The following is a 22,261-nucleotide window of genomic DNA, read 5'->3' on the forward strand; positions in this document are numbered from 1 at the left end:
CCCCCCCCCCCCCCCCCCCCCCCCTTCCCCCACTGCTGCCCAGATATTTGCTTCTCAATTTTCTAGTTCGCTTTCTCCATTTCGTGTCAACATTCCTTATACACAGGTACCTGAAAACTTTCCTAGCCCACTGCTTTTCCCTCATTTTTCTCAATCGCTCCTCAACTGCTATCTTACTGCTGGCTTCTCTGCTCTCGAACGACGCCCATCCCATATCACCCTGTACCCCCTGATTGCCATGTGCTCCCAAAGCTAGCCTCCCTACACCACGTTGTTTGATTTCTAACCTTGCTTGAACATCTGGTCTCATGCACAGGACCGCATTGCCGAAAGTCGGGCTAGGGACCATCACCCCTTTCCAGATCTCTCTTACCACTTCATACCTATTGTAATTCCACAGTGCCCTGTTTTTCATGACAGCTTCATTCCTACTAGCTTTAGTCATTACATATTTGCCAGATGCTCAGTACCATTATTTAGCCATACCCCAAGATACTTGTACTTATCTACTACCTCTAGCGTGATCTCCTATATCTTGTGCTCACTCCCCTTATCATTAAATATCCTTACTGCCATTCTCTTTGTTTGAAGAAAGAAAGGTTGAAGCCAAGTCCTCCCCTCTCTAGTTTGGTCTCTAATCCATATAGGTACAACATCAGCAACAAAGGCGACAAAGGATACCCTTGTCTAAGCCCCGGCTCTATCTCTATAGTTTCTGATACATTTTTTCGCCATTTTATAAGCACTGTTACTTTTTTAGATATCCTTTAAATGATCAATTACTCCATCTTCCATGGCTGGAGGGAGCAGCGCGAAAAGACGGGACAAACACATAGGCTAACAGGACAGGTGCCGAACTACCAACAATTTACTGAGCACAGCAAGCTGTTTTTTTTTTTGGGGGGGGGGGGAGGGGGGGGGGGGGGGTTGTTCGATGCCTATGCTTTTAGCCTCTGTGTTTGTCCTGTTTTTTAGCGCTGCTCGCTCTAGCCATGTAGCACGACCAACATGCCCAAACCACAACTTTAGTACTCCATCTTCCACATCTAATGTGCCCTTTATGTCCCGCAAATCCTCTTGAATTCAAAAGCGTGGCTTTTTGGGCTTGTTGGTGCATCCTCAAGTAAGAGACTAAAGCGCAGAGTAGACAGGACACAGAAGAAACGAACAACACGAGCACTTTTTTTTTTTTACTTCCAACAAATTTTGTTTCACACATGCAACATACATATACATCAAAGACACGTCATCACTTGTGCTAACAGTACCGTTGCCTCAGAAACAAGAGTTCTTTATCACATAAAAAGATAGAGGGAGTGTTTACACATGTCTCGCCCGAAGCATTTATCCTTTCAGCTTCAATTATTAATCGTGTGGTCATGTCGCTACTTTTTGCTAGCACAGCAGTTTTTTCAAACATTGGTTTAATTTACTGGCTTGAATCCAGCAATGCTATTCAATTGGCAATGCTATTCAAATTGGCTTGAATTACTGTTGCAGGCTCGCTTGATATCGAGCTATGCTAGCCATAGAGACCTGTGTTCCTTTTAAGGAATTTCAATGCAGTTCACATCGACGGCATGACCTTACTCTGCATTGTGGTGTCTGCGGGAGACGTGTTCGCCTTAGAATTTCTGGGATACCAAAGAAGGCGGCCCTTCAGCAGTTGACACTGTCCTTACTTCACGCCGAATATAGGGACCGCAGTCATGTACAGTATTGTGCATCTTTATCGTGAAGACTTTTAAAAATTTTCTCCCCTCAACCGCTGGCTTGTTTACGCTGAAACTACGCACAGAACTTGGGTATTGTGGTAACTTTTGTCTCGTAGTAAGATTGACAATGGTACTTACCTGGTTCAGCTGTGCATCATGGAAACACGTAATCGTCTGCCTTGAAATCGAAGAGCCTTGAAAGTGCCACGACGCGAAGGGCGCTGAGGTCAGCATTTCAAGGTGCACAGGTGCCACTGCTGCCCTTCGCGGCAATCTGGCGCTGGCTGCTTTCAGTTCGTCGATCTTGGTGCAGACGATTACAGAATTGAAGAAGCGTAGCTTGTTGGGCCAGTTGGTGCATGGTATGAGGAAAACCAGCGAAAAGGACGCATTCACAAGGAGGAGAAGTACACACAGGACAACGCGTTGTCCTGTGTACTTCTCCTTCTTGTGAATGCGTCCTTTTCGCTGGTTTTCCTCATACGATTACAGAGTTGCATCATTCGCGGCTGAGTCAAGTAAGTATCATTTTAAAACTTGCTACGAGACAAAAGTTACCACGATATGCAAGTTCTGTGCTCAGTTTTATCACAAATAAGCCAGCGGTTGAGGCGAGAAAATTTTTTGAAGTCTTCACAGTAAAGATGCACAATATTGTATTTACGGATGATTCGGTCTCATCTATTAGTTCAGGTCGCGCCGTGGTAATTCCTGCGAGACAGGCCAGCATTAACTAATTTATTTTTCATCGGACGACCTCCCACAGTGCAGAATTGGCCACTTTTCATGCGGCTGTGCAGTACATCGATCAACAAACACCTCATAAATGGGCTGTGTTCTGTGATTCTAAAGCTCCCCTACAATGTCTCAATTCAGCCTTGCGCCATGGCGACCACGAGCAACTAGTAGCAGCGATAAGACATCTATACAACATCGGGCACTTTATGACGGTCATGACATCATCTTCAAGTGGCTACTAGGACGCAGTGATATCGTCAGAAATAATTTTGCTGACGACGCAGCTTGCTCAGCCCACGGTAGCGCCAACTTTGTGTCAACAAGAGCCACACAGCAAGACGCATACGAGTGCTTGGCCAAAACGTGACTTTAGTGACTTATGAAATCTCGGCATGCCATTTGCACCGCCTTGACCCCTTACATCAACTCATTCTACCATCCAGCCTCTCCCGCTGTGATGCTACGCTTTTGTGTTACCTGTGGCTGAGAGTGACATTTTCAAATGCCTACTCCTACGTGATCGCACTGGCAGCCTCCTACGTGTGAGAACTGTGGGTGCGATGAGACAATTGAGCACCTTCTTTGCGACTGCCCTTGGTTTGAGCGTGAGTGTGTCCTCCTGGCTGCAACGCTCAGCCGTTTGGATCCTCGTCTCCTTAAAGAAACCAAGATTCTGAGTCCTTGCACTAAACTTGCATCGCAGAGGACAGCTGTGAAGGCGCTTTTGAAGTTCTTAAAGCCCTCAGGGTTGAGTTCAAGGTTATGAATTTTCAGTGTGTCCCCTTGTGCCCCTTTCTCTCCCTCCATTCCCCTTCCCCATGCAAAGGGTACCATACTGGGCCTCCCCTAGTTAACCTCCCTGCCTTCCCGTTCTTTCTTTCTCTTTTTCGACACATTGCCTTAATGAGAACACATTGTCCTCCAATCTCCTTCGTTTCCGGAACCCATTTTGTAGCTCCCCTAGCACCTCCTCGTTCTCCACCCAAGCCTGCGGTCTGTCCTTTATAATCTGCATCACCACATTGTAAGCCACTCTTATGGAACGGTAGGTGTTTGCATTAGCTTAGTCCCCTTTTCACTTGTATGTCGTGTTCATCCTGCCTAGTCTCCATTCATCAGGGCTTTCCCATCCATTATCATTTTGAACAATACATCTCCGAATGCTTGCTTATATTTTGGCCCAATTTCTTCATTACCATAATTGGAACAGCATCCGGTCGTGGGTCGTGCTGACGTGCTACAAGGTGCTTTCTTTTCAGCCCTTTCCCACTTTCTGTCTAAGCGAAAGCATTGTAGTAACCAGTCTCCTCTTCTCTGATAAATTTTGTTCCACATTTCTTCGTTTTTAAAGTTTTTTAACCATCATTGTTCCTATATGTTCCTATCATTGTTCCTAGCTGAATACCTTGATCTATGACTATAAGCCTCTGCTTTAGAGCTTTAGACTAGTCTCTTTATTAATGGAATTCAGATGTTTTCAAGATTTCTTAGCTGCTTTTTTATTCTTTTTGTTTACTCCTGACAACCATTGGACTTGAATAACACAATCTGCCGGGCTAGTTGGTTGCGATCCATATGTATCAGCAGCGCGAACACAAGACGCAGATAGGACAGAGCGCTACCCTTTGTGCATCTTTTTCCTAATTGTGTTCACGCTGCTGATACATATCAACCACTAGACCAACTGTCTTCTTATTTCTTGATTGATCATATAGGATACTTTCCATGTACACCTTACGAAGATATCTTATTTTCTGTCTACTTCAGCTTCTGGTTCCCCGTTACCTCGGCACCGTTAGTGCTGGCTCAGTCACACTTACGGCCACTCGCACTCACATCCACTCATTCACTCACGGCCACTCACGCTCACAACCACTCACTCACACTCGTGCTTATGTTCATGTCCACCCACATTAACAACCACTCACTCACACTCATAACCACTCGCAGTCACAACCGTTCACTCACGCTCATGTCCCCACAGGGGGGTGTCTGCAGCATGCAGACGTTGGTGAGTGGCGACACCACAGGTTCCTGAGCATTCCCAGGGGCATCCCCGCAGGGGGATGATGGTGAGCACTGCATCACCACGGAGCCGAGCACCTGCGCTTAGCCATGCATGTTATTGCCGTGTCCGGGGAAAAGGGGATCCTGGTGGTTGAGCCGATGCCGAGCGCTTGGACCCTTAAGGCCCCTCGGCGGAGGCAACACACCACTTTGGCCCCAGCTTCTTGTAGACGGCACCTCCGGCCTGACCCGATCGGGGGAAATCGGCAGTCGCCTTTTCCTGTCCTCCCCCCTATCTTCCACTTTCCTACACCTGGAAGATATCTATAGCAACTGCACTGCTACCATAGTCCTCCATAAAGTCAACAATAAAATTCCAATAAGGAAGGGTGTCGGGCACAGAGACACGATATCGCCAATGCTATTCACGGCCTTTTTACAGGAGGTATTTGCTGATGAAATTGCTTTGCTTATGATGAATTGCAGGAGATGAATTGCAAAGCATGATATTAAGTTAGACAGGTAGAGCAGAACAGTAGGGCTAATTTTACAGGCATATTTTTAGCGCAAAGGACGGGACGAGATACAGACAAGACGAGCACGGGCGCGCCCGTGCTCGTATTGTCTGTATCTCGTCCCGTCCTTTGCGCTAAAAATATGCCTGTAAAATCCGAACACCAACTAGCCCAACAACTCACCCTGTTGAAGTAGGGCTAAAGTTTAACATGCAGAAAACCAAAGTAATGTTCAACAGTCTAGTAAGGGAACCGCCTTTCGCAATGTGTAGCAAGGTGCTAGAAGTGGTGAAGGAATGCATATACTTAGGGCAGGTAGTGACAGCTGATCCAGATCCGGAGAGGGAAATAACTAGAAGGATAAGAATGGGGTGGAGTGCATATGACAGGTTCTCTCGGGTCAGGAATACCAATATCCCTCAAAAGAAAAGTATACAACAGGTGTATCTTACTTATACTCACCTACGGCGCAGAAACGTGGAGGCTAACGAAAAGGGTTCAGCTTAAGTTAAGGGCAACGTAGCGAGCCATGGAAAGAAAAATTATAGGTGTAACGTGAAGAGACCGGAAGCGGCCAGAATGTGTGAGAGAACAAACACAGGTTAATGACATCTTAATAAAAATCAAGAGGAAGAAATGGCCTTGGGCAAGGCATGTAAGGCGAAGGCAAGATAACCGCTGGTCCTTAAGAGTAACAGAGTGTACATCAGATCACACCCTAAAGTGCATGTGCAACGGCACCTTCTTGTTCAGGAAATGTATTTCTTTAGATGACAGTGATACCGATTGGTTGCTTACGCAAGGCTGTCGTTCTATGTGAATGAGGAATGCTTCCAGTATTTCGCATTGTTTTTGACCTGAGCTTACAAAAATGACCCTGGTCTGATTAAATATCGGAGAACATTTATCCTTACATCGTTTGCAATGTGCCGCCAAGTGTCCCGGACCTGATAATGCCTCGACAGCCAGCTTGTGCTCCATAAGCCGAACATTGATACAACGGCCAGTTTGACCGATGTAGCAATTCCCGCATGACAGGGGAATTCTGTATACCACATTAGTCCTGAAGGCCACATATGGCCACATAAGCGCCTGCATCCGTGGAGAAAGAAGATGTTGCTCTCCCGCTCGCGCGCTCGGACCTCTGAGGGACCGCCACAGTTTTACGTTTCGTCTCCAGAGGTTCTCTTTCGAATTGCTCGTAACAATATGTTAGATTCCTTTCCCAAGTATATAAGAATTAAGTTCGAACTGTGTGTCCAACCAATCAAAAAGGGTGCGGCCAATTAGGCTGCCACCTCATATCCACTGCCGAAAATTGCCGCAGCGTTTCATCACCATTGGCATGAAGCAATCATTTCTGAGATTAAAACAATAAATACTACCGCTTCGGCTGTCTTCTTGGCATCAAACCATCACCATGTCTGATACTATGCATACAAAAAATAAAAACCACATGCTTGATTTGCTTCGCAGGGCTTCTTCAAGTCCAAGATGTAAATAAGAATCTCTGGCGTTACCAAAATGTGGGCTTGGTTTTCGTCTCATTTCCGGGCTTGAGCCAAGCTCGTGCAGTTGAAGAGCCAGGCCAAGTAGGTCAGGTTCTTTGCGTGAATCCGGCCCAGTAAAAAAAATTATGGCAAGGGCAGAGATCTTGCAATGCACACACCCAGACACAGAAAAACCCACAGCAGTACTCGAGATCCCACATTACGCTAGTTATTGCCGAGAAGCGAGCGGTCGTTGTTTCAGCAGCAAACTCTGCATAAAAGAGCGCGAGCCATGTAGGAGGCGTGACAAGAGACAGCTGCCTTTCTGGCAGTGGGAAATTTGATCAAGTTGATGTCTGGGTTTGTGTTGTGTGCTCTCTCCTGGGCACCGAAACAATGTTTCATAATGCAATTCAGAACCAACTAGCCCAGCTGGTATTGCACTGTAGCCACGCTTAGTGGTATTGCACTGTAGCCGAATATTTGGCCCTGATTGTCGATGCCAGATACATACCTGGGTTCCGAACAAAACAAAGCTAACAGTAGATATTTAAATTTTCATAGAAATTTAGAATGTGGTAACCTTTTTCGATCATATGCATGACGTGCACTGCTTAGGTTCACATGGACAGAGTTAAAGACAACATGAATGGTTGCGCTTAACCTTTCATGTTGTCCTCTCTCTCTGTCCTAGTCAGCCTAAACAGCGCATGTCTTGCACATGGTCGTGTTCCAACTAGCTCAGTCCAAAGCACTTGTTAACCTTTTCTGAGGCAGTTTTCCAGGGACCATCGAATCGCAGACAGCATCTGTATCTTTGCCAAATACACGCTTTTATTTCATTTTATTACCTTAAACGCCCCAAAAGAGGGGTGTTACATAAGGGGTGGCAACAATTAGAAGCGCATATTCACAATAACAGGAAAGTTTTTACATTTCCAGCGAAAAGACTTGAGCAAGTGGTGATGGCAACGTTGTTTGGAAGGTCGTTCCAGTCTGTGGCTGCACGAGGAAAGAAGGAATTAGAAAAAGTGACGGTGTGTGAGCGTGGACGGGCAACTTGTAGGTGATGGCTGGTGCGATGAGATATGCGTGCTGCGGGAAGAATATAAGGTGCGATGTGCATAGGGCTGTGGAAGAATTTTTGAAATAAAGACAGGCTGGCTATGCGACGGCGGAGCGATAAGGGTGATAATCCGTATGCTGTTTTTAAGGAGGAATCGCTGATGTCATAAGAGTACGATGAATGAATGAAGCGAGCAGCGCAATTTTGAACAGATTCGAGGGCATTGATGAGGTAAGCTTGATGAGGATTCCAAATGGGCGATGCAAATTCTTTGCATCGCCTATTTGGAATACATTGCAAGCTTCGTCATTCCAAGAGAAATGGGACATGCAGGTCGAAATTCAAACAGCATTTTTTTTTATCTAACTACAATGGAGCCCCGCACATTGTTAGCATGTCCCACTGTGCTATGAAGAGCATTCTTTGCTTTCTGTTCTCTCAGTACTCAGGTTCTGCTCTGGCCCTTGACATGGGCGAGGACCATGTGCGGTTGGTAAGCGAGCAGCCAAAGTACAGCTTCGACTTCTACCTTCCCTTCCTCATCGACGAGGATTCAGTGGTGGCAGAATTCAATACCAAGCAAGAAGTAAGTGCTGTTTTTTTTTCTTTTCCATTCTTTATGGTCATTCCCAGGGTGCACTTAGAAAAGTGCCCTAATAGACAATAACATACAACTATGTCAGAGCCTTCCTGACAGACACATATACAATGAGGCTCCACCAAATCTAACCCCTTCCATTTAGGCGAAACAGGTGCCCCACATGCGCAGTCCTTGGCCCTCCTTTTCAACGTGACCCCCAATCCGCTGGCTCATAAGCTTGGAGAAATTCTCCACCTGGAACATTGTTTTTGCAGAGACGATATTACCTTCTGGACTGTTACAGAAAATTATGGCCAACTTGAGGAGACACTTCAAACCGCTACAGATGTCCAGGAGCATTGGCTTAACCTGCTGTGCAAGTAAAGGGCATGATACCCCTAGTGATGCCCTTAGGCAAAACGTTGCCTTGGGCTAGTGGTTTCAGGTTCATTGTAAAACAGCGCAAAAGATGACGGAGCAGAGAAAGACACAGGACAAATGCTGGTGCCCATATACCTGAAGTCCATACCATCAGGGTTAGAAGAATGCTCCTATAGAACATCCGGACAGGCCGCCATTGGAATCTGAACCTGGCAACGTTTAACGCTAGAACTTTAGCTAGTGAGGCTAGCCTAGCAGTGCTGTTTGAGGAACTAGCAGGAATTAAATGGGATGTGATAGGGCTTAGCGAAGCTAGGAAGACAGGTGAGGCGTATACAGTACTAAAGGACGGACACATACTGTGCTATCGCGGGTTAGAGGATAGACGAGAACTAGGTGTGGGTTTCCTCATTAATAAGGATATAGCTGGCAACGTAGAGGAGTTCTACAGTATTAACGAGAGGGTAGCAGCTATAGTAATTAGGCTGAATAGGAGGTACAAGCTGAAAGTGGTGCAGGCCTACGCATCCAGCCATGATGACCAGACCGTTGAAAGCCTCTACGAGGACGTAGAATCAGCAATGAATAAAGTAAAATCGCAGTACACTGTACTGTGGGCGACTTCAATGCGAAGGTGGGCAAGAAGCAGGCTGACGACCACGCGGTAGGTGACTATGGGATAGGCTTTAGAAATAGCAGGGGAGAGTTATTAGTCGAATTCGCGGATAGAAATAATTTACGGATCATGAATACCGTCTTCCGCAAACGAGAAAACAGGAAGTGGACCTGGAAGAGCCCCAATGGTGAGATTAAAAATGAAATCGACTTCATACTATGCGCTAAACCTGGCATCATTCAGGATGTGGCCGTCCTCGGAAGGGTGCGTTGCAGCGACCATAGAATGGTAAGGTCTAGAATTAGCTTAGACTTGAAGAGGGAACGGAAGAAGCTAGCGAAGAAGAAGACCATTAACGAGTTCGCCGTAAGAGGGAAAGCACAGGAGTTTAGGATAGCGCTGCAAAACAGATATTCGGCTTTAACTGAGGAAGATGATCTTGATGTTCATTCAATGCACGATAACCTGACATCAATAATTATGGAGTGCACAGTAGAAGTAGGCGGTAGGACAGTTCGAAAAGATACCGGGAAGTTATCTCAGGTGACGAAACATCTGATTAAGAAGCGCCAAAACATGAAGGCATCTAACACTACCGATAGAATAGAACTAACGGAGCTATCAAAGTTAATAAATAAGCGCAAGGTAGCCGACATAAGGAAGTTTAATATGGAGAGAATCGAGCATGCTATAAAGAGCGGAGGTAGCCTAAAAACAGTGAAGAAGAAACTAGGCATAGGTAAAAACCAGATGTATGCATTAAGGGCACAGGGTAAGGTAAAATTAGAAAAAAATCGTTTTTTTTTTCTTTCGGAATTTTAGAAGTTCAATTCTTTCTACACATGTTCCATGATCTCACTTTCCTCAGAAAGCCATATTTACGGCTGAAAAACGCTTTTTCCGAAACCAAGTAGTGAGCGACCACGCCCCCTTTCAGGATTAACGTCAATTTTTTCAACCAAAAAGTCCACCACCTGATTTCAAAACTTGTCTAAAATCAGCTACATATAAAAAATTGTCTGGCAACTATTGTACGGCTCCTCTTTTTTAGCCAAGACAATCCTGAGACGCTTTGCACGTTTTTTCCACGTTTCTGCAACCTTCATGCAGCTGCGTCCGAGTGCTATCCCTTTTGATCAGTATTGTAAATTGTGCCGGTGTTGGTTGCTGCTGATAAGTTGAGATGCCCAGGGCAAAGAAGGCCTTCGTCAGGCGTGAATTTCACGGCAACCGCTACGCTCATCGTGAAAAAGCAAAAGGATGTCCACGACCGAATGAGATCCCGAACGCCGAACGCGCCAGCTCCTCGACATCGAAGCTTTCAAGATTTTCTCTGTGCTTCCAGGAAGAGGATGTGCTACAGAGCAGCAGCCAATATGCCTTAATGGACGGCATTTGTGCCGCAATTACACAGATTTGTGTGTGCAGAGAGTGCGGTGGAAGTGTTGAGCTCATCGAAATTGTGACAAAACGGGTAGGTGTTGCAAGCGTTTACAGTTTGAACTGTGAAGTGTGTAGTGCCGCACAACGATTTGAGACGTCGAAGAAAGCTACTTCTGGCCTCTATGAAGCCAACCTCAGGTTAGTGTATGCCTTGAGGTCCATTGGTAAGGGAATGGCTGCAGGAAATATACTCTGTGCTATGCTAAACCTTCCTAAGCCACCGACAAAGTTTGCGAAATACAATCAAGAGCTTCTAGGTCACATCGAAGCTGCTGCTCAGGAGTCGATGAAAAGGGCAGCTGACGAAGCTGTGCAGCTGAATGAGGGGGATAAAGACATCGCAGTTGCTCTTGATAGAAGCTGGCAGAAGCGAGGCCATACTTCCAATAACGGCATAGTCTCTGCGACCAGTGTAGACTCTCGGAAAGTGCTGGATGTGGAGGTTTTGTCTAAACGTTGTCCAAAGTGCAGCATCAAGGGTACAAACAGTGACCCCCTTCATAGAGAGGTGTGCCAAAGCAACTACCAAGGCACCAGCGGTGGAATGGAAGTCGCAGGAGCACTGAAAATTTTCGGCAGGAGTGAGGAGCTTCACGGCGTTCGATACGTCAAATACCTTGGGGATGGTGACAGCAAGGCTTTTATGGCTGTGAAGACACAAATGCCATATGGTGATTCCGTTGAAATATCCAAGGTTGAGTGCATAGGGCACGTGCAAAAAAGGATGGGCACAAGGTTACGAAGGCTAAAAAAGGAAACAAAGCAGGAAAACTCTCTGACGGAAAGAGCCTCTCGGGCCGAGGCCGACTGACTGATGCAGTAATAGACAAGCTCCAGACGTACTATGGTTTGGCCATCAGAAGAAATGTAGGAAACCTGGATGAAATGCGAAAGGCCGTTTGGGCAACCTTCTTCCACTTATTGGCCACAGACGATGACCCATGCCATGGACTTTGCCCAAAGGGACCTGATACGTGGTGTGCCTTCAACAGAAGTCAGTCAGAGGGCAAGCCATTTTTCCACAAGGAGAGTTTGCCTGCATCTGTCTTGGAGGCTATCAAACCCATTTATAGGGAGCTATCGAAGGCTGAGCTCCTAGAGAAGTGCCTGCATGGGCGAACTCAAAATGCAAATGAGTCGTTCAACCATGTTGTTTGGGAACGCGCGCCAAAGAATGTGTTTGTTAGGCTTCGGACCCTACGGATGGCAACACTGGATGCTGTTCTTTCATTTAATGATGGTAGCATCGCACGGGCCAACGTTTTGAAGGCGTGTGGATTGAACCCAAGGAGCAACACCATCAAGTGGCTGAGGGAAGCTGACCATAAGCGCATGTACTTTGCGGACCGAGCAACACGACAGCTTACAAAAGAGGCCCGACAGTCAAAACGACAAGCCGAAAAGCGAAAAAATGACGGCGACAGTGACTACGAAGCAGGGGGCTATTAAACCAATTACTATGGAGGCGTTTCTGCGAATAAAAAATGGTTTTTCACATCTTTTTTCTCTTTACGCTCTATTATCTCAAAACAGTGTTTTTTCTTACAAAGGTACCATTATTTCCAATGCCTTTCAAGACAGACGGCTGATTTTTTTTTGCAATCATCTACATAAGTGTTGCCAACTACTGAACTAGAATTAAGCAATTTCACTGAGCAGTTATTCTGTTATGAATTTTGAAATGCGCAAAGAAAGGCCAGATTTGTGTACTACCGGAAAAAATTTTATTAAAAATCGAATTTTCAACACATTTCAAATATTCTAGTTCAGTAAAAAGAGCACAAAATTTGGCAAACAATAATATATGTATTATTAGGCTACTGTAGCGCTCGTCCGTGTGGTTTCCTTCTTCTTTGTCTTCCGTCCCCTTCGCGCTGTTTTTTCCACCCAAAATGAACGCATACCAACTCGCCCAACTTTCCATTCTACTACAGTGTTATTAGTTAGTGAGAAACATGTACCTCAACATGGCCTAAAATGCATGGGAAGTATAGGGCTTACCCTGTGCCCTTAAGAGACGAGCAGGGCAATGTCATTAGCAATATGGATAAGATAGTTAACGTAGCCGAAGAGTTCTATACAGACCTGTACAGTAGCCAATGTAATCAGAGCGCTAATGAGAAAGACAGCAGTGCACAGCAATGCGTCATCCCGCCAGTAACGAAAGATGAAGTAAAGAAAGCCTTAGAAGCAATGAAAAGGGGAAAAGCAGCTGGGGAGGATCAGGTAACAGCAGATCTGTTGAAGGATGGAGGGGACATCGTGCTAGAAAAACTAGCCACCCTGTATACGCAATGCCTTATGACCTCGACTGTACCAGAAGCTTGGAAGAATGCAAACATTATCTTAATTCATAAGAAGGGAGACGCCAAGGACTTGAAAAATTACAGGCCGATCAGCTTACTATCCGTTGCCTACAAAGTATTTACTAAGGTAATCGCTAATAGAGTCAGGGCAACGTTAGACTTTAATCAACCAAATGATCAGGCAGGCTTTCGTAAAGGGTATTCCACAATAGATCATATTCACACTATCAATCAGCTTTCATTGATTACGAGAAGGCATTCGACTCAGTGGAAACCTCAGCAGTCATACAGGCATTGCGTAATCAGGGGGTAGAAGAGCTTTATGTCAAAATACTGGAAGATATATATATAGCAACTGCACAGCTACTATAGTCCTCCATAAAGTCAGCAATAAAATTCCAATAAGGAAGGGCGTCAGGCAAGGAGACATGATCTCGCCAATGCTGTTCACCGCATGTTTGCAGGAGGTATTTCGAGGCCTGAATTGGGAACAGTTGGGAATAAGAATAAATGGAGAATACCTAAATAATCTGTGATTTGCTGATGACATTGCCTTGCTGAGTCACTCAGGAGTTGAACTGCAAATCATGATCAACGAGTTAGACAGGCAGAGCAGATCGATGGGTCTAAAAATTAACATGCAGAAAACCAAGGTAATGTTCAACAGCCTAGCAAGGGAACAACAGTTCACAATTGGCAGCGAGAGCCTAGAAATTGTGCCGGAATACGTCTACTTAGGGCAGGTAGTGACAGCTGATCCGGATCATGAGAAGGAGATAACTAGAAGGATAAGAATGGGGTGGAGCGCATATGGCAAATTATCGCAGATCATGAGTGGCAGTTTACCAATTTCCCTCAAGAGGACAGTGTACAACAGCATAATCTTACCGCTACTCACCTATGGGGCAGAAACGTGAAGGCTAACGAAAAGAGTTAGCTTAAGTTAAGGACAACGCAGCCAGCCATGGAAAGAAAAATGATAGGTGTAACGTTAAGAGATCGGAAGCGGGCAGAGTGGGTGAGGGAACAAACACGGGTTAATGACATCCTAGTCGAAATCAAGAGAAAGAAATGGGCTTGGGCAAAGCATGTAATGCGAAGGCAACATAACCGCTGGTCCTTAAGGGTAACGGAGTGGATTCCAAGAGAAAGTAAGCGTAGCAGGGGGCGGCAGAAGGTTAGGTGGGCGGATGAGATTAAGAAGTTTGCAGGCAAACGGTGTATGCAGCTGGCAAAGGATAGGGTTAATTGGAGAGACAGGGGAGAGGCCTTTGCCCTGGAGTGGGTGTAGTAAGGCTGATGATGATGATAGAACAGTGGGAGAAATAACGAGATAAGTGGCCAACCCAAAGGAAGCAACAACAGTGCGTCTCTACTTAAGAGCAGAATTACTAATAATGAGGAAAGCAGACACACGGCGACTAGTGCAGGCCTTCATTCTCAGCCGCGTACTATCCCTTACGTTCTTCTCTTTTGAGCTGAGAAAGAATCCTTAGGCAGAATCATCCACGCCACATAGAAAACAACCCTTCACTTTTGCAAAAATGCCCCCACAGAACTGGCTGAGGCAAACACCTCTCCCACATGACCACAGGAAGAGCTATTTTTAGAAAGCTCCAAATTGGATACACCACCGCGGCTACCCCTGATCTTTCGCTCCCTAATGAAACTGCCAACCGTATATTCATTCCTCCCTTCCCAAAAACATGCACCCAGTGCATGGCCAAGGCGGACATGCTACCAGAGCAAAGGCCCTGCATAAATACTACGCTCAACTGGGGTGACCATGGTGGCAGCGGCGACAGCAGCAGCAACATCGACGGCGTCAAGTGGCCGAGTCTGCCTTCAGGTCGCCGGGTGGAGGATGCTGTTGAAAGGTGATGCTGCGGCCGATGGTAATCGAAAGATGGCTGCGGCCTCGACACAGCTCCCGCATTTCGGACAACAGGCGGGGAATTACAAGGACGTTCATTCACCTGCTGGGAATCGGCTTGTTATTCCTTTCCCACGGGGGCACCGACTGGACTGCAGTGGTGACGTCGACGAAACAGTGTTCGAGGACTCTCCTTTCCATCGATCGGCCGAGCTGTGAGAGAGTAACAGCACCGCTCCTGCGTGGGCCTTACTACCAGTGTCTGCATCCGCTCGCTTGATTGGACTTTGATCCCCAAACTTTATTCTCCAGTCAGGGATCTAGGGAATACGAAAGGTATTTAATGGGCTGCTTGTTTGTTACCGAGAGACACCCATTTGCTAAGAAGCTCTCCTTAACTGAGATGCTTTCTCAGTTGCTCTTACATGACGTACAAGTGTACGTCATGTAAATAGTTGTATAAAGTTTTTCTTTTTTTTTTCTCGTAACCTTGTCTCTGATCTTCCTTGTCCCTTCTCCGGCTCAACCACGTTACCCTGCATCCCAACAACGCTAATAATATCAAGTATATCCTTGGAGCCGTCTATAGACCCCCTAACTCTCCTGTCGCTATCTTGCACCATTTAAAAGAATGCATGCAGTGTCATGTGAAATCAGAAGACAGATTAATTATGACGGGTGATTTCAGTTTTCCGAATAATGATTGGTGCAATTTTTCTACCCAGTCATTTAGTGCTATAGAGGTTGAAATGCTGGATCTTGCCTTTCATTTTGATCTGATACAAGTTGGGAATTAGCCGACAAGAATCCAGCACAATTCATCATCCATCCTAGATCTTTTTTCTGTGTAGCAGTGTTGTGAGCAACTTTTCTTGCGAAGTTGCCACTGGTATCTCTGATGACTAGGCAGTCTTATTGTCATTAGAAGATGTTTTATTAAACCCCTTAATTAAGACTCACTGCTTTCCAAACATTTTCTCGGGCAGATAATCAGTTACTAATATGCTTGACCTTTGTTATGATGATTTCAAAGAAAATCCTTGCAGCATTAATAACTTGTGGCTTGTTTTCAAGGAGGAGGATTGAACATTGCACACAGGACGAGGACACAGGAAGAAATGACAAGGCATGAGTGCTGTGTCTTGTCTTGTCTCGTGCCTTGTCATTTTTTCCTGTGTCCTCGTCCTGTGTGCGATGTTGAGTCCTTCCATGCACCAACTAGCTCAACTCTCCGTGTTTTTACAGTTTTCAAGAACATTGAACATTGTGCATGAGTGTATTCAACTTTTTGTGTCTAATGTATCAAAGAAGTCATGTAGCCGCAATCCCTGGGTTTGTAGAGAGACATTGCATTTGTAGCGTAGGCTAAAATGCCTTAAGAAACAAGCAAAATCAGCCATCCCTTCCACTACTCCAGTTATTGAAGAGGTGACACAAAAGCTAAAACTACAGATTGCACACAACAAAAAGAGGTATTTTGGTACACATCATTCATTAAAATGCCCTTCAAAAATTTTCTAGGACAATTACTCTCTGTTCTCGCAGTAGTGACACGTTTTTATTAGATGGCAAATGTATATGGGTTGACAATGCAACCTGCATTGCCTTTAAAACCACTTCAAAACTGTTTCCACTACAGACAGTGGTCGCCTCCCATCATTCAGCTTGTCTTTTTTCCCATCCCTGATGTAACTATATCTGAAAATGGAGTGTTTAATTTATTGTTAAATTTTGATGTCAAGAAATTGCTCGGTCCAGATGGCATCCCAAATGCTTTTCTGAAACAGTATGCGGAATGATGTACCAAGTACTTGTGTGTGCTGTTTAAAAGATCCTTAGACGAAGGCACTTTACCGGATGAATGGTGGGTTGCCAGGATTAAACCTTTATATAAAGCTGGCGACAAAAAATTTGTGCAAAATTATCGCCCCATATCACTTACTGGTTTGGTTTATTATATGGCGGTTTAGCGTCCCAAAGCGACTCAGGCCATGAGGGATGCCGTAGTGAAGGGCTCCGGAAATTTCGACCACCTGGGGTTCTTTAACGTGCACTGACATCGCACAAAACACGGGCCTCTAGAATTTTGCGTCCATCGAAATTCGACAGCCGCGGCCGGGATCGAACCCGCGTCTTTCCTGTCAGCAGCCGAGCGCCATAGCCACTGAGCCACTGCAGCAGTGCCCCATATCACTTACTGCTACAGCATGCTAAATCCTGGAGCATATTGTTCACAAGCATTTAGCTGCCTTTCTCGATGAACATAGCATATTGTCAAAAGCTCAACATGGAAAAGGTATCCAACATGCACACAGCTAGTTGAGACAATTCATGATTTCTCAAGAACTGTTAACAAAGGGGAACAAATTGATGCAATATTCTTAGATTTTCACAAGGCTTTCAATATTGCTTCACATAGAAAGTTAATTTATAAATTAGGCTCTGTAATAAAAAACAATAAGCTAACCACCTATATCACAGCTTGCCTGTGAAACTGGACTCAGTTTGTTGCCCTGAACCATGTCTTCTCACACAGCATTCCATTTGGGCCTGGAGTCCCCCAAGGACATGATATTGGGGCTGCTTTTGTTTATTGTATTTATGAATGATATTTTCTGCGATCGTGTCAAGTTGTACACTAACAAGTGTGTCCTTTATGAAAAAATTAATTCTATTGAAGATCAAATCAGGCTAAACAATGGATTCCAGAAGGTACAGCATTGGTGTGAGATGTGGCAAATGGTGAAAAATTGTGATAAGACTGTTTAGATGAGAATAACACTTAAAAAAACCTCTCCTCTTCCAATATGGTACTAGAAATACTAGTCCACTTTCTGAGGTAACGTGCTACAAGTATATCAACCTCTGGATTTCCAATAACCTTTCCTGGGGAAACATATTGATAATGTCTCAGCTAATGCTCGTCAGAAACTGTTCTTTTTGAGGCGCTCATTGTGGTTTGCTACACCTGGAGCTTGTTTACTTGCTTATAACCGGCCAGTCATAGAATATGCTGTAATCATCTGGGACCCGTACACTAAGACCAATATTCACAAATTAGAAAGGATTAGAAAAAAAGTAGCGAGATTTATCTATAATTCTTATGGCCGCTTCTCTTTTATTGACCTCTGAAAGAGTGGCTTACCATCCGTTACAGATAGGAATCGTATTTGTTGCTTGAAATTCTTTTTCCAGTTGATCAATTTGCAATACAGTATTGACACCTTGCTAATAATTTGTTATTCTAGTGACTAGGCTACACGCATGCAACATTCCCTTTCAGTAAATCCTTTGTCAGCAAAAACTGCTATAAATATTCCTACCTCTCTAGAACCATTACAGAATGGGACAACCTTGCCGATCATGTAGTTACATTGAATTCGTTATCACTGTTGGAGTCATAGCTACAATAGTTGGTGCTTTATAGAGTGATAACTTACTTGGTGATTTGAACTGGCTTACACAATTGCTTGAACGTTTCTATTATGCGCTTGTGCGGGATGACACCTCGGTGATGTCGTTTTTCTAATGTTTGTATATTACTGTAGTATGGTACACAGTAATTTTGTTGTTGGTGACGCCTTCTGTATATTGTTTAATCTTATTTTGCCCTTTCATGTTACTGTGAAAATGTGTGTATAACCCACCTGCTATTGTCTTATATTTAGGACCGCAGTATATATAAATAAAAAATAAATAAATTATGTTTGGTGCTAAAATCAACAGTAGAGTGAAATTTCACAAGTCGTGGCTTGAGCCATGGCCCGATTTAATGGGTTCAGACTTATCCATCCATCTGTCCGTTCATCCATCTATCCATCTGCCCGTCCGTCCATGTAGTGACATTGGTATTCCCCTTTACTGTCCCTTTAAAAGATTGCACTCTCAAAGCAGCACTGAGAAATATCGCTGAAATACAGAATAGTTTTGTGAATTAGCTCTATGGAACAAGTGTCCAATGCTGCAAAATCAGGTAGGAACTGTTTTACAAAATAAGCCATAGCAGTAGTGATCAGTGTGACTGCATTTTGCACCATGAATCTGCATTAATGTGACGTCATGAATTAGAGACTAAATGATGCATTCTGTGTGTTTTCAATCCATTATTTCCCATTCCCAGCTATCCTGATAGTAGTTGTTATGAAATAGGCATCTGGATTACCTCTCTTTTTGCAGGTGCTGACGGTCATTGTGCCTCTTCAGTCCCCTGAATCTTGACTGCTTCCATGGTTCTGTTCTTGGCTGCTTCTCATACCTGTTTGTTGTATGTTGCCTGCGTGCAGTACAATGACTGTGTACACATGATTTGAATAAACTGTTGTTTACTTTGCTCCCTGTTCCTTCTTAGTTCTTTGGCAGCACGGCTGACAGCTGAGCTTTCAGGAGTAGGGGTAAAGCATACCGGGTGTCCCAAATAAATGCAACCAAGTTCCTAAAAAAAAGATGCAGTGTCTCTGGCGAGAGAAACAAATTCAGTTCTGTTTATTTGTACCTGAAAGGCCTGCAAGGCATTTCATGAGGGTTGGGCTAACATAAGTATTCAAATTTTTGTTTTTGATGATTTGAAGCAGCCAAGGCCAGTATGTAGCGCAGCTTCTGTTGGCAAGTGCCATTCTCTGGCAGCCTGGGTGAAGAATGACTTGAGATGGGCAGAGGTAGATGATGCGGCGTGATTGTCCGTGGGCGACAATGGAAAGGCTGTGGAGAATGGTATTAAAGCAGAGTACCTTTCGGTAGGATTAGCTTGAGATTTTAGTGACTCTACACTGGGGTGGTAAGAATAATCTGAATATCGAAGCGTTCCACGTGATTCTGGACTGATTCCAGGGCTTTGTTAAGCTGACTTCATAAAGTTCCCTGATGGCAGATGCATATTCAAATTTCAGCCTGACAGCAGCTACATTTACTGATGGTGGAGTCAGCTGTATGTTTCGTTTTAGGCCACGGTTAGCATCTTTAGTTATATTCATAATGTAGAAGGTGCGTCAAGCTGATTCCTAGGCGTTTGAATGATGGTGCGTGGGCCACTGCTCCACAGCTTATGTTTTAATTTGCTGGGTGATCAACTGACAACGATGAAATGAGACAGTTGTCTTATTAGCATTCATGAAGAGCATCATTTTTTAATGTGCTAACTAACTTTGCAGATGTGATGAGTCACTGATAGTGATACTTTTCTAGATGACGCAGTGTCAGCGAAAAATCGACATGTAGATCTAAAATAGTAGAGGGCCTAGAACTATACCTTGTGGCACATCACAGGTTGCAGGGCACATTTAACAGAGTATGCGACTCCCAATGTTCGTAGGATGGCAGTGGACACTTGTCAAACTCTGCTGTAGCACATTTTCCGCTGACGAGAAGGTTGAATTGAAGTTCACCCTGGTCGGAATTTGATGATGCTGGTAGCAGAGCGGTTCCTTCGTTGCCGCGGGGAAATGGTGCGTCGGCAATGCCACTGATAACTTGCACAAGCAGAAGAAATTACGTGCACTGCAACGGCATGGCTGCGCCGGTTACACGCCCGAAGTTTACACTGACGGTTCCGCCTTCTTGTAGGCTGCATACATGCCATTGCGGCTCCCAATGTTCGTAGGATGGCAGTGGACACTTGTAAAACACAGCTGTAGCACTTTTTCTGTTGACGAGAACGTTGAAGTTCACCCAAGGCGGATTTAAAGTGGTGGCGAAGGCTGGGCCGAAAAGTGGTTTAGCGCGACTGCAGCATAACCAGAGGATGGGGGGCAAAACACTCATATAAAGAAATGATAAAGCTACAAAATTGGAATGTAATCTGCCAATAGAAAAGAAAAAATATATTAGTAGCTTGTTTTATGAAAGAGGTAAGTCATTTTATTAAAACCTGGCAAATTTTGTATTTTTGCAACACTCTTGACCTGCCCCCTATTCATGAGTGTGCGGTGCATTACAGCGCGTCTTTGCAGGCCTTGTTTCGATACCCGGCTAACCCGGCCATAGTGGCGGGAGCTTACGAAGCCATTTCTTACATGCTTCGCCAGTGTCTGGAAGTGTTGCTGCCTTTCTATGCTGCCCCTCCTTTACCAGTCACTTTCATTGCGTTCCCAATTACACATTAACAAGGCCATAACTAGCAGAAACTCGAGCACATTTGACTGGCAAAGGTTGGGGCGCGCTGAAAGGCAGCAACCTTCGAGAGGTACGGGCTCGAAAACGCGGATTCTACAGAAAGACCGCTTTATAATTCGCGCCAAAAGCATACGTATGCGTGACGTCTTTCAACGTCACGTTTGCGTAGTTTGCCCCCCAAAATCCAGGGGGCGCTGGAGTGCCTACGAGCCGCCATTTTTTGGACTAATGGGCGTCTATGGAGCCTTCGCTACCAGTGTACATCTACCTTGGTTCACCGCCGTCGGGATTCGATGATGCTGGGAGCAGAACGATTCCCTCGTGTTCACCGAGAAGTGGTGCGTCGGCGAAGCTACTGATAACTTGCACACGCAGAAGAAATTCCGTGTAACGCAACGGCATGGCTGCGCCAGTCACACGCTCCAAGTTGACACGGACGGTTCTGCCTTTTTGTAGGCTGCATACGTGCCGATGTGTCTCCCAATGTTCGTAGGATGGCAGTGGACACTTCTCAAACTCTGCTGTAGCAATTTTTCCGTTGACATAAACTTTTAATTCAAGTTCACCGCCGTCGGGAATGGATGCTGCTGATAGCAGAGCGATTCCTTCGTTGTCGATGAGAAGTGGTGCGTCGGCATACCCACTGATAACCTGCACAGGCAGAAAAGATTCCGTGTAACGCAACAGCATGGCTGCGCAGGTTACACGCCCGAAGATGACACTTACGGTCCCGCCTTCTTTTAGGCTGCATACGTGCCATTGCTGCTCTCAATGTTCGCAGGATGCCAGTGGAGGCTTGTAAAACTCTGATGTAGCACTTTTTCCGCTGACGTAAACGTTGAATTGAAGTTCACCGCCCTCGGGATTCGATTATACTGGTAGCAGAGTGATTCCCTCGTCTTCAACGAGAAGTGGTGCGTCAGCAAAGCCACTGATAACCTGCACAAGTAGAAGAAATTCCTTGTAACGCAACGACATGGCTGCGCCGGTTACACGCCCCAAGTTTGAAACTGACGGTCCCGCCTTCTGTAGGCTGCATACGTGGCGATGCGGCTTCGAATGTTCGTTGGATGGCAGTGGACACTTCTCAAAGTCTGCAGTAGTACTTTTTTCGTTGCCAGAAACGTTTATTTCAAGTTCAACGCAGTCTGGAATGAATGATGCTGGTAGCAGAGTGATTCCGTCCTCTTCAACGAGAAATGGTGCGTCGGCAAAGCCACTGATAACCTGCACAAGCAGAAGAAATTCCGTGTAACGCAACGGCATGGCTGCGCCGGTCTCACGCTCCAAGTTGACACGGACGGTTCCGCGCCTTTTTGTAGGCTGCATACGTGCCGATGCGGCTCCCAATGTTCGTAGGATGGCAGTGGACACTAGTAAATCTCTGCTGAAGCACTTTTGCCGCTGACGTAAACGTTGAATT

The 22,261-nt window shown here is 45.2% G+C and overlaps 1 protein-coding gene across 1 annotated transcript in view; it reads left to right on the top strand.

Moving 5' to 3' along the window:
- Positions 1 to 19,061, top strand: part of LOC144104679 (PIH1 domain-containing protein 1-like) — a 189,167-nt gene extending 170,106 nt beyond the window's left edge. The window contains exons 7-8 of the mRNA XM_077637817.1: positions 7,974 to 8,117; positions 18,907 to 19,061. Of these exons, the coding sequence (XP_077493943.1) occupies positions 7,974 to 8,117; positions 18,907 to 18,948 (186 nt within the window). The 3' untranslated portion in view covers positions 18,949 to 19,061. The remainder of the gene's footprint in view (positions 1 to 7,973; positions 8,118 to 18,906) is intronic.
- The last annotated feature ends 3,200 nt before the right edge of the window (positions 19,062 to 22,261 follow it).

The sequence above is a fragment of the Amblyomma americanum genome, chromosome 9, assembly GCF_052857255.1.
Source record: "Amblyomma americanum isolate KBUSLIRL-KWMA chromosome 9, ASM5285725v1, whole genome shotgun sequence".
Lineage (NCBI taxonomy): Eukaryota > Metazoa > Arthropoda > Arachnida > Ixodida > Ixodidae > Amblyomma > Amblyomma americanum.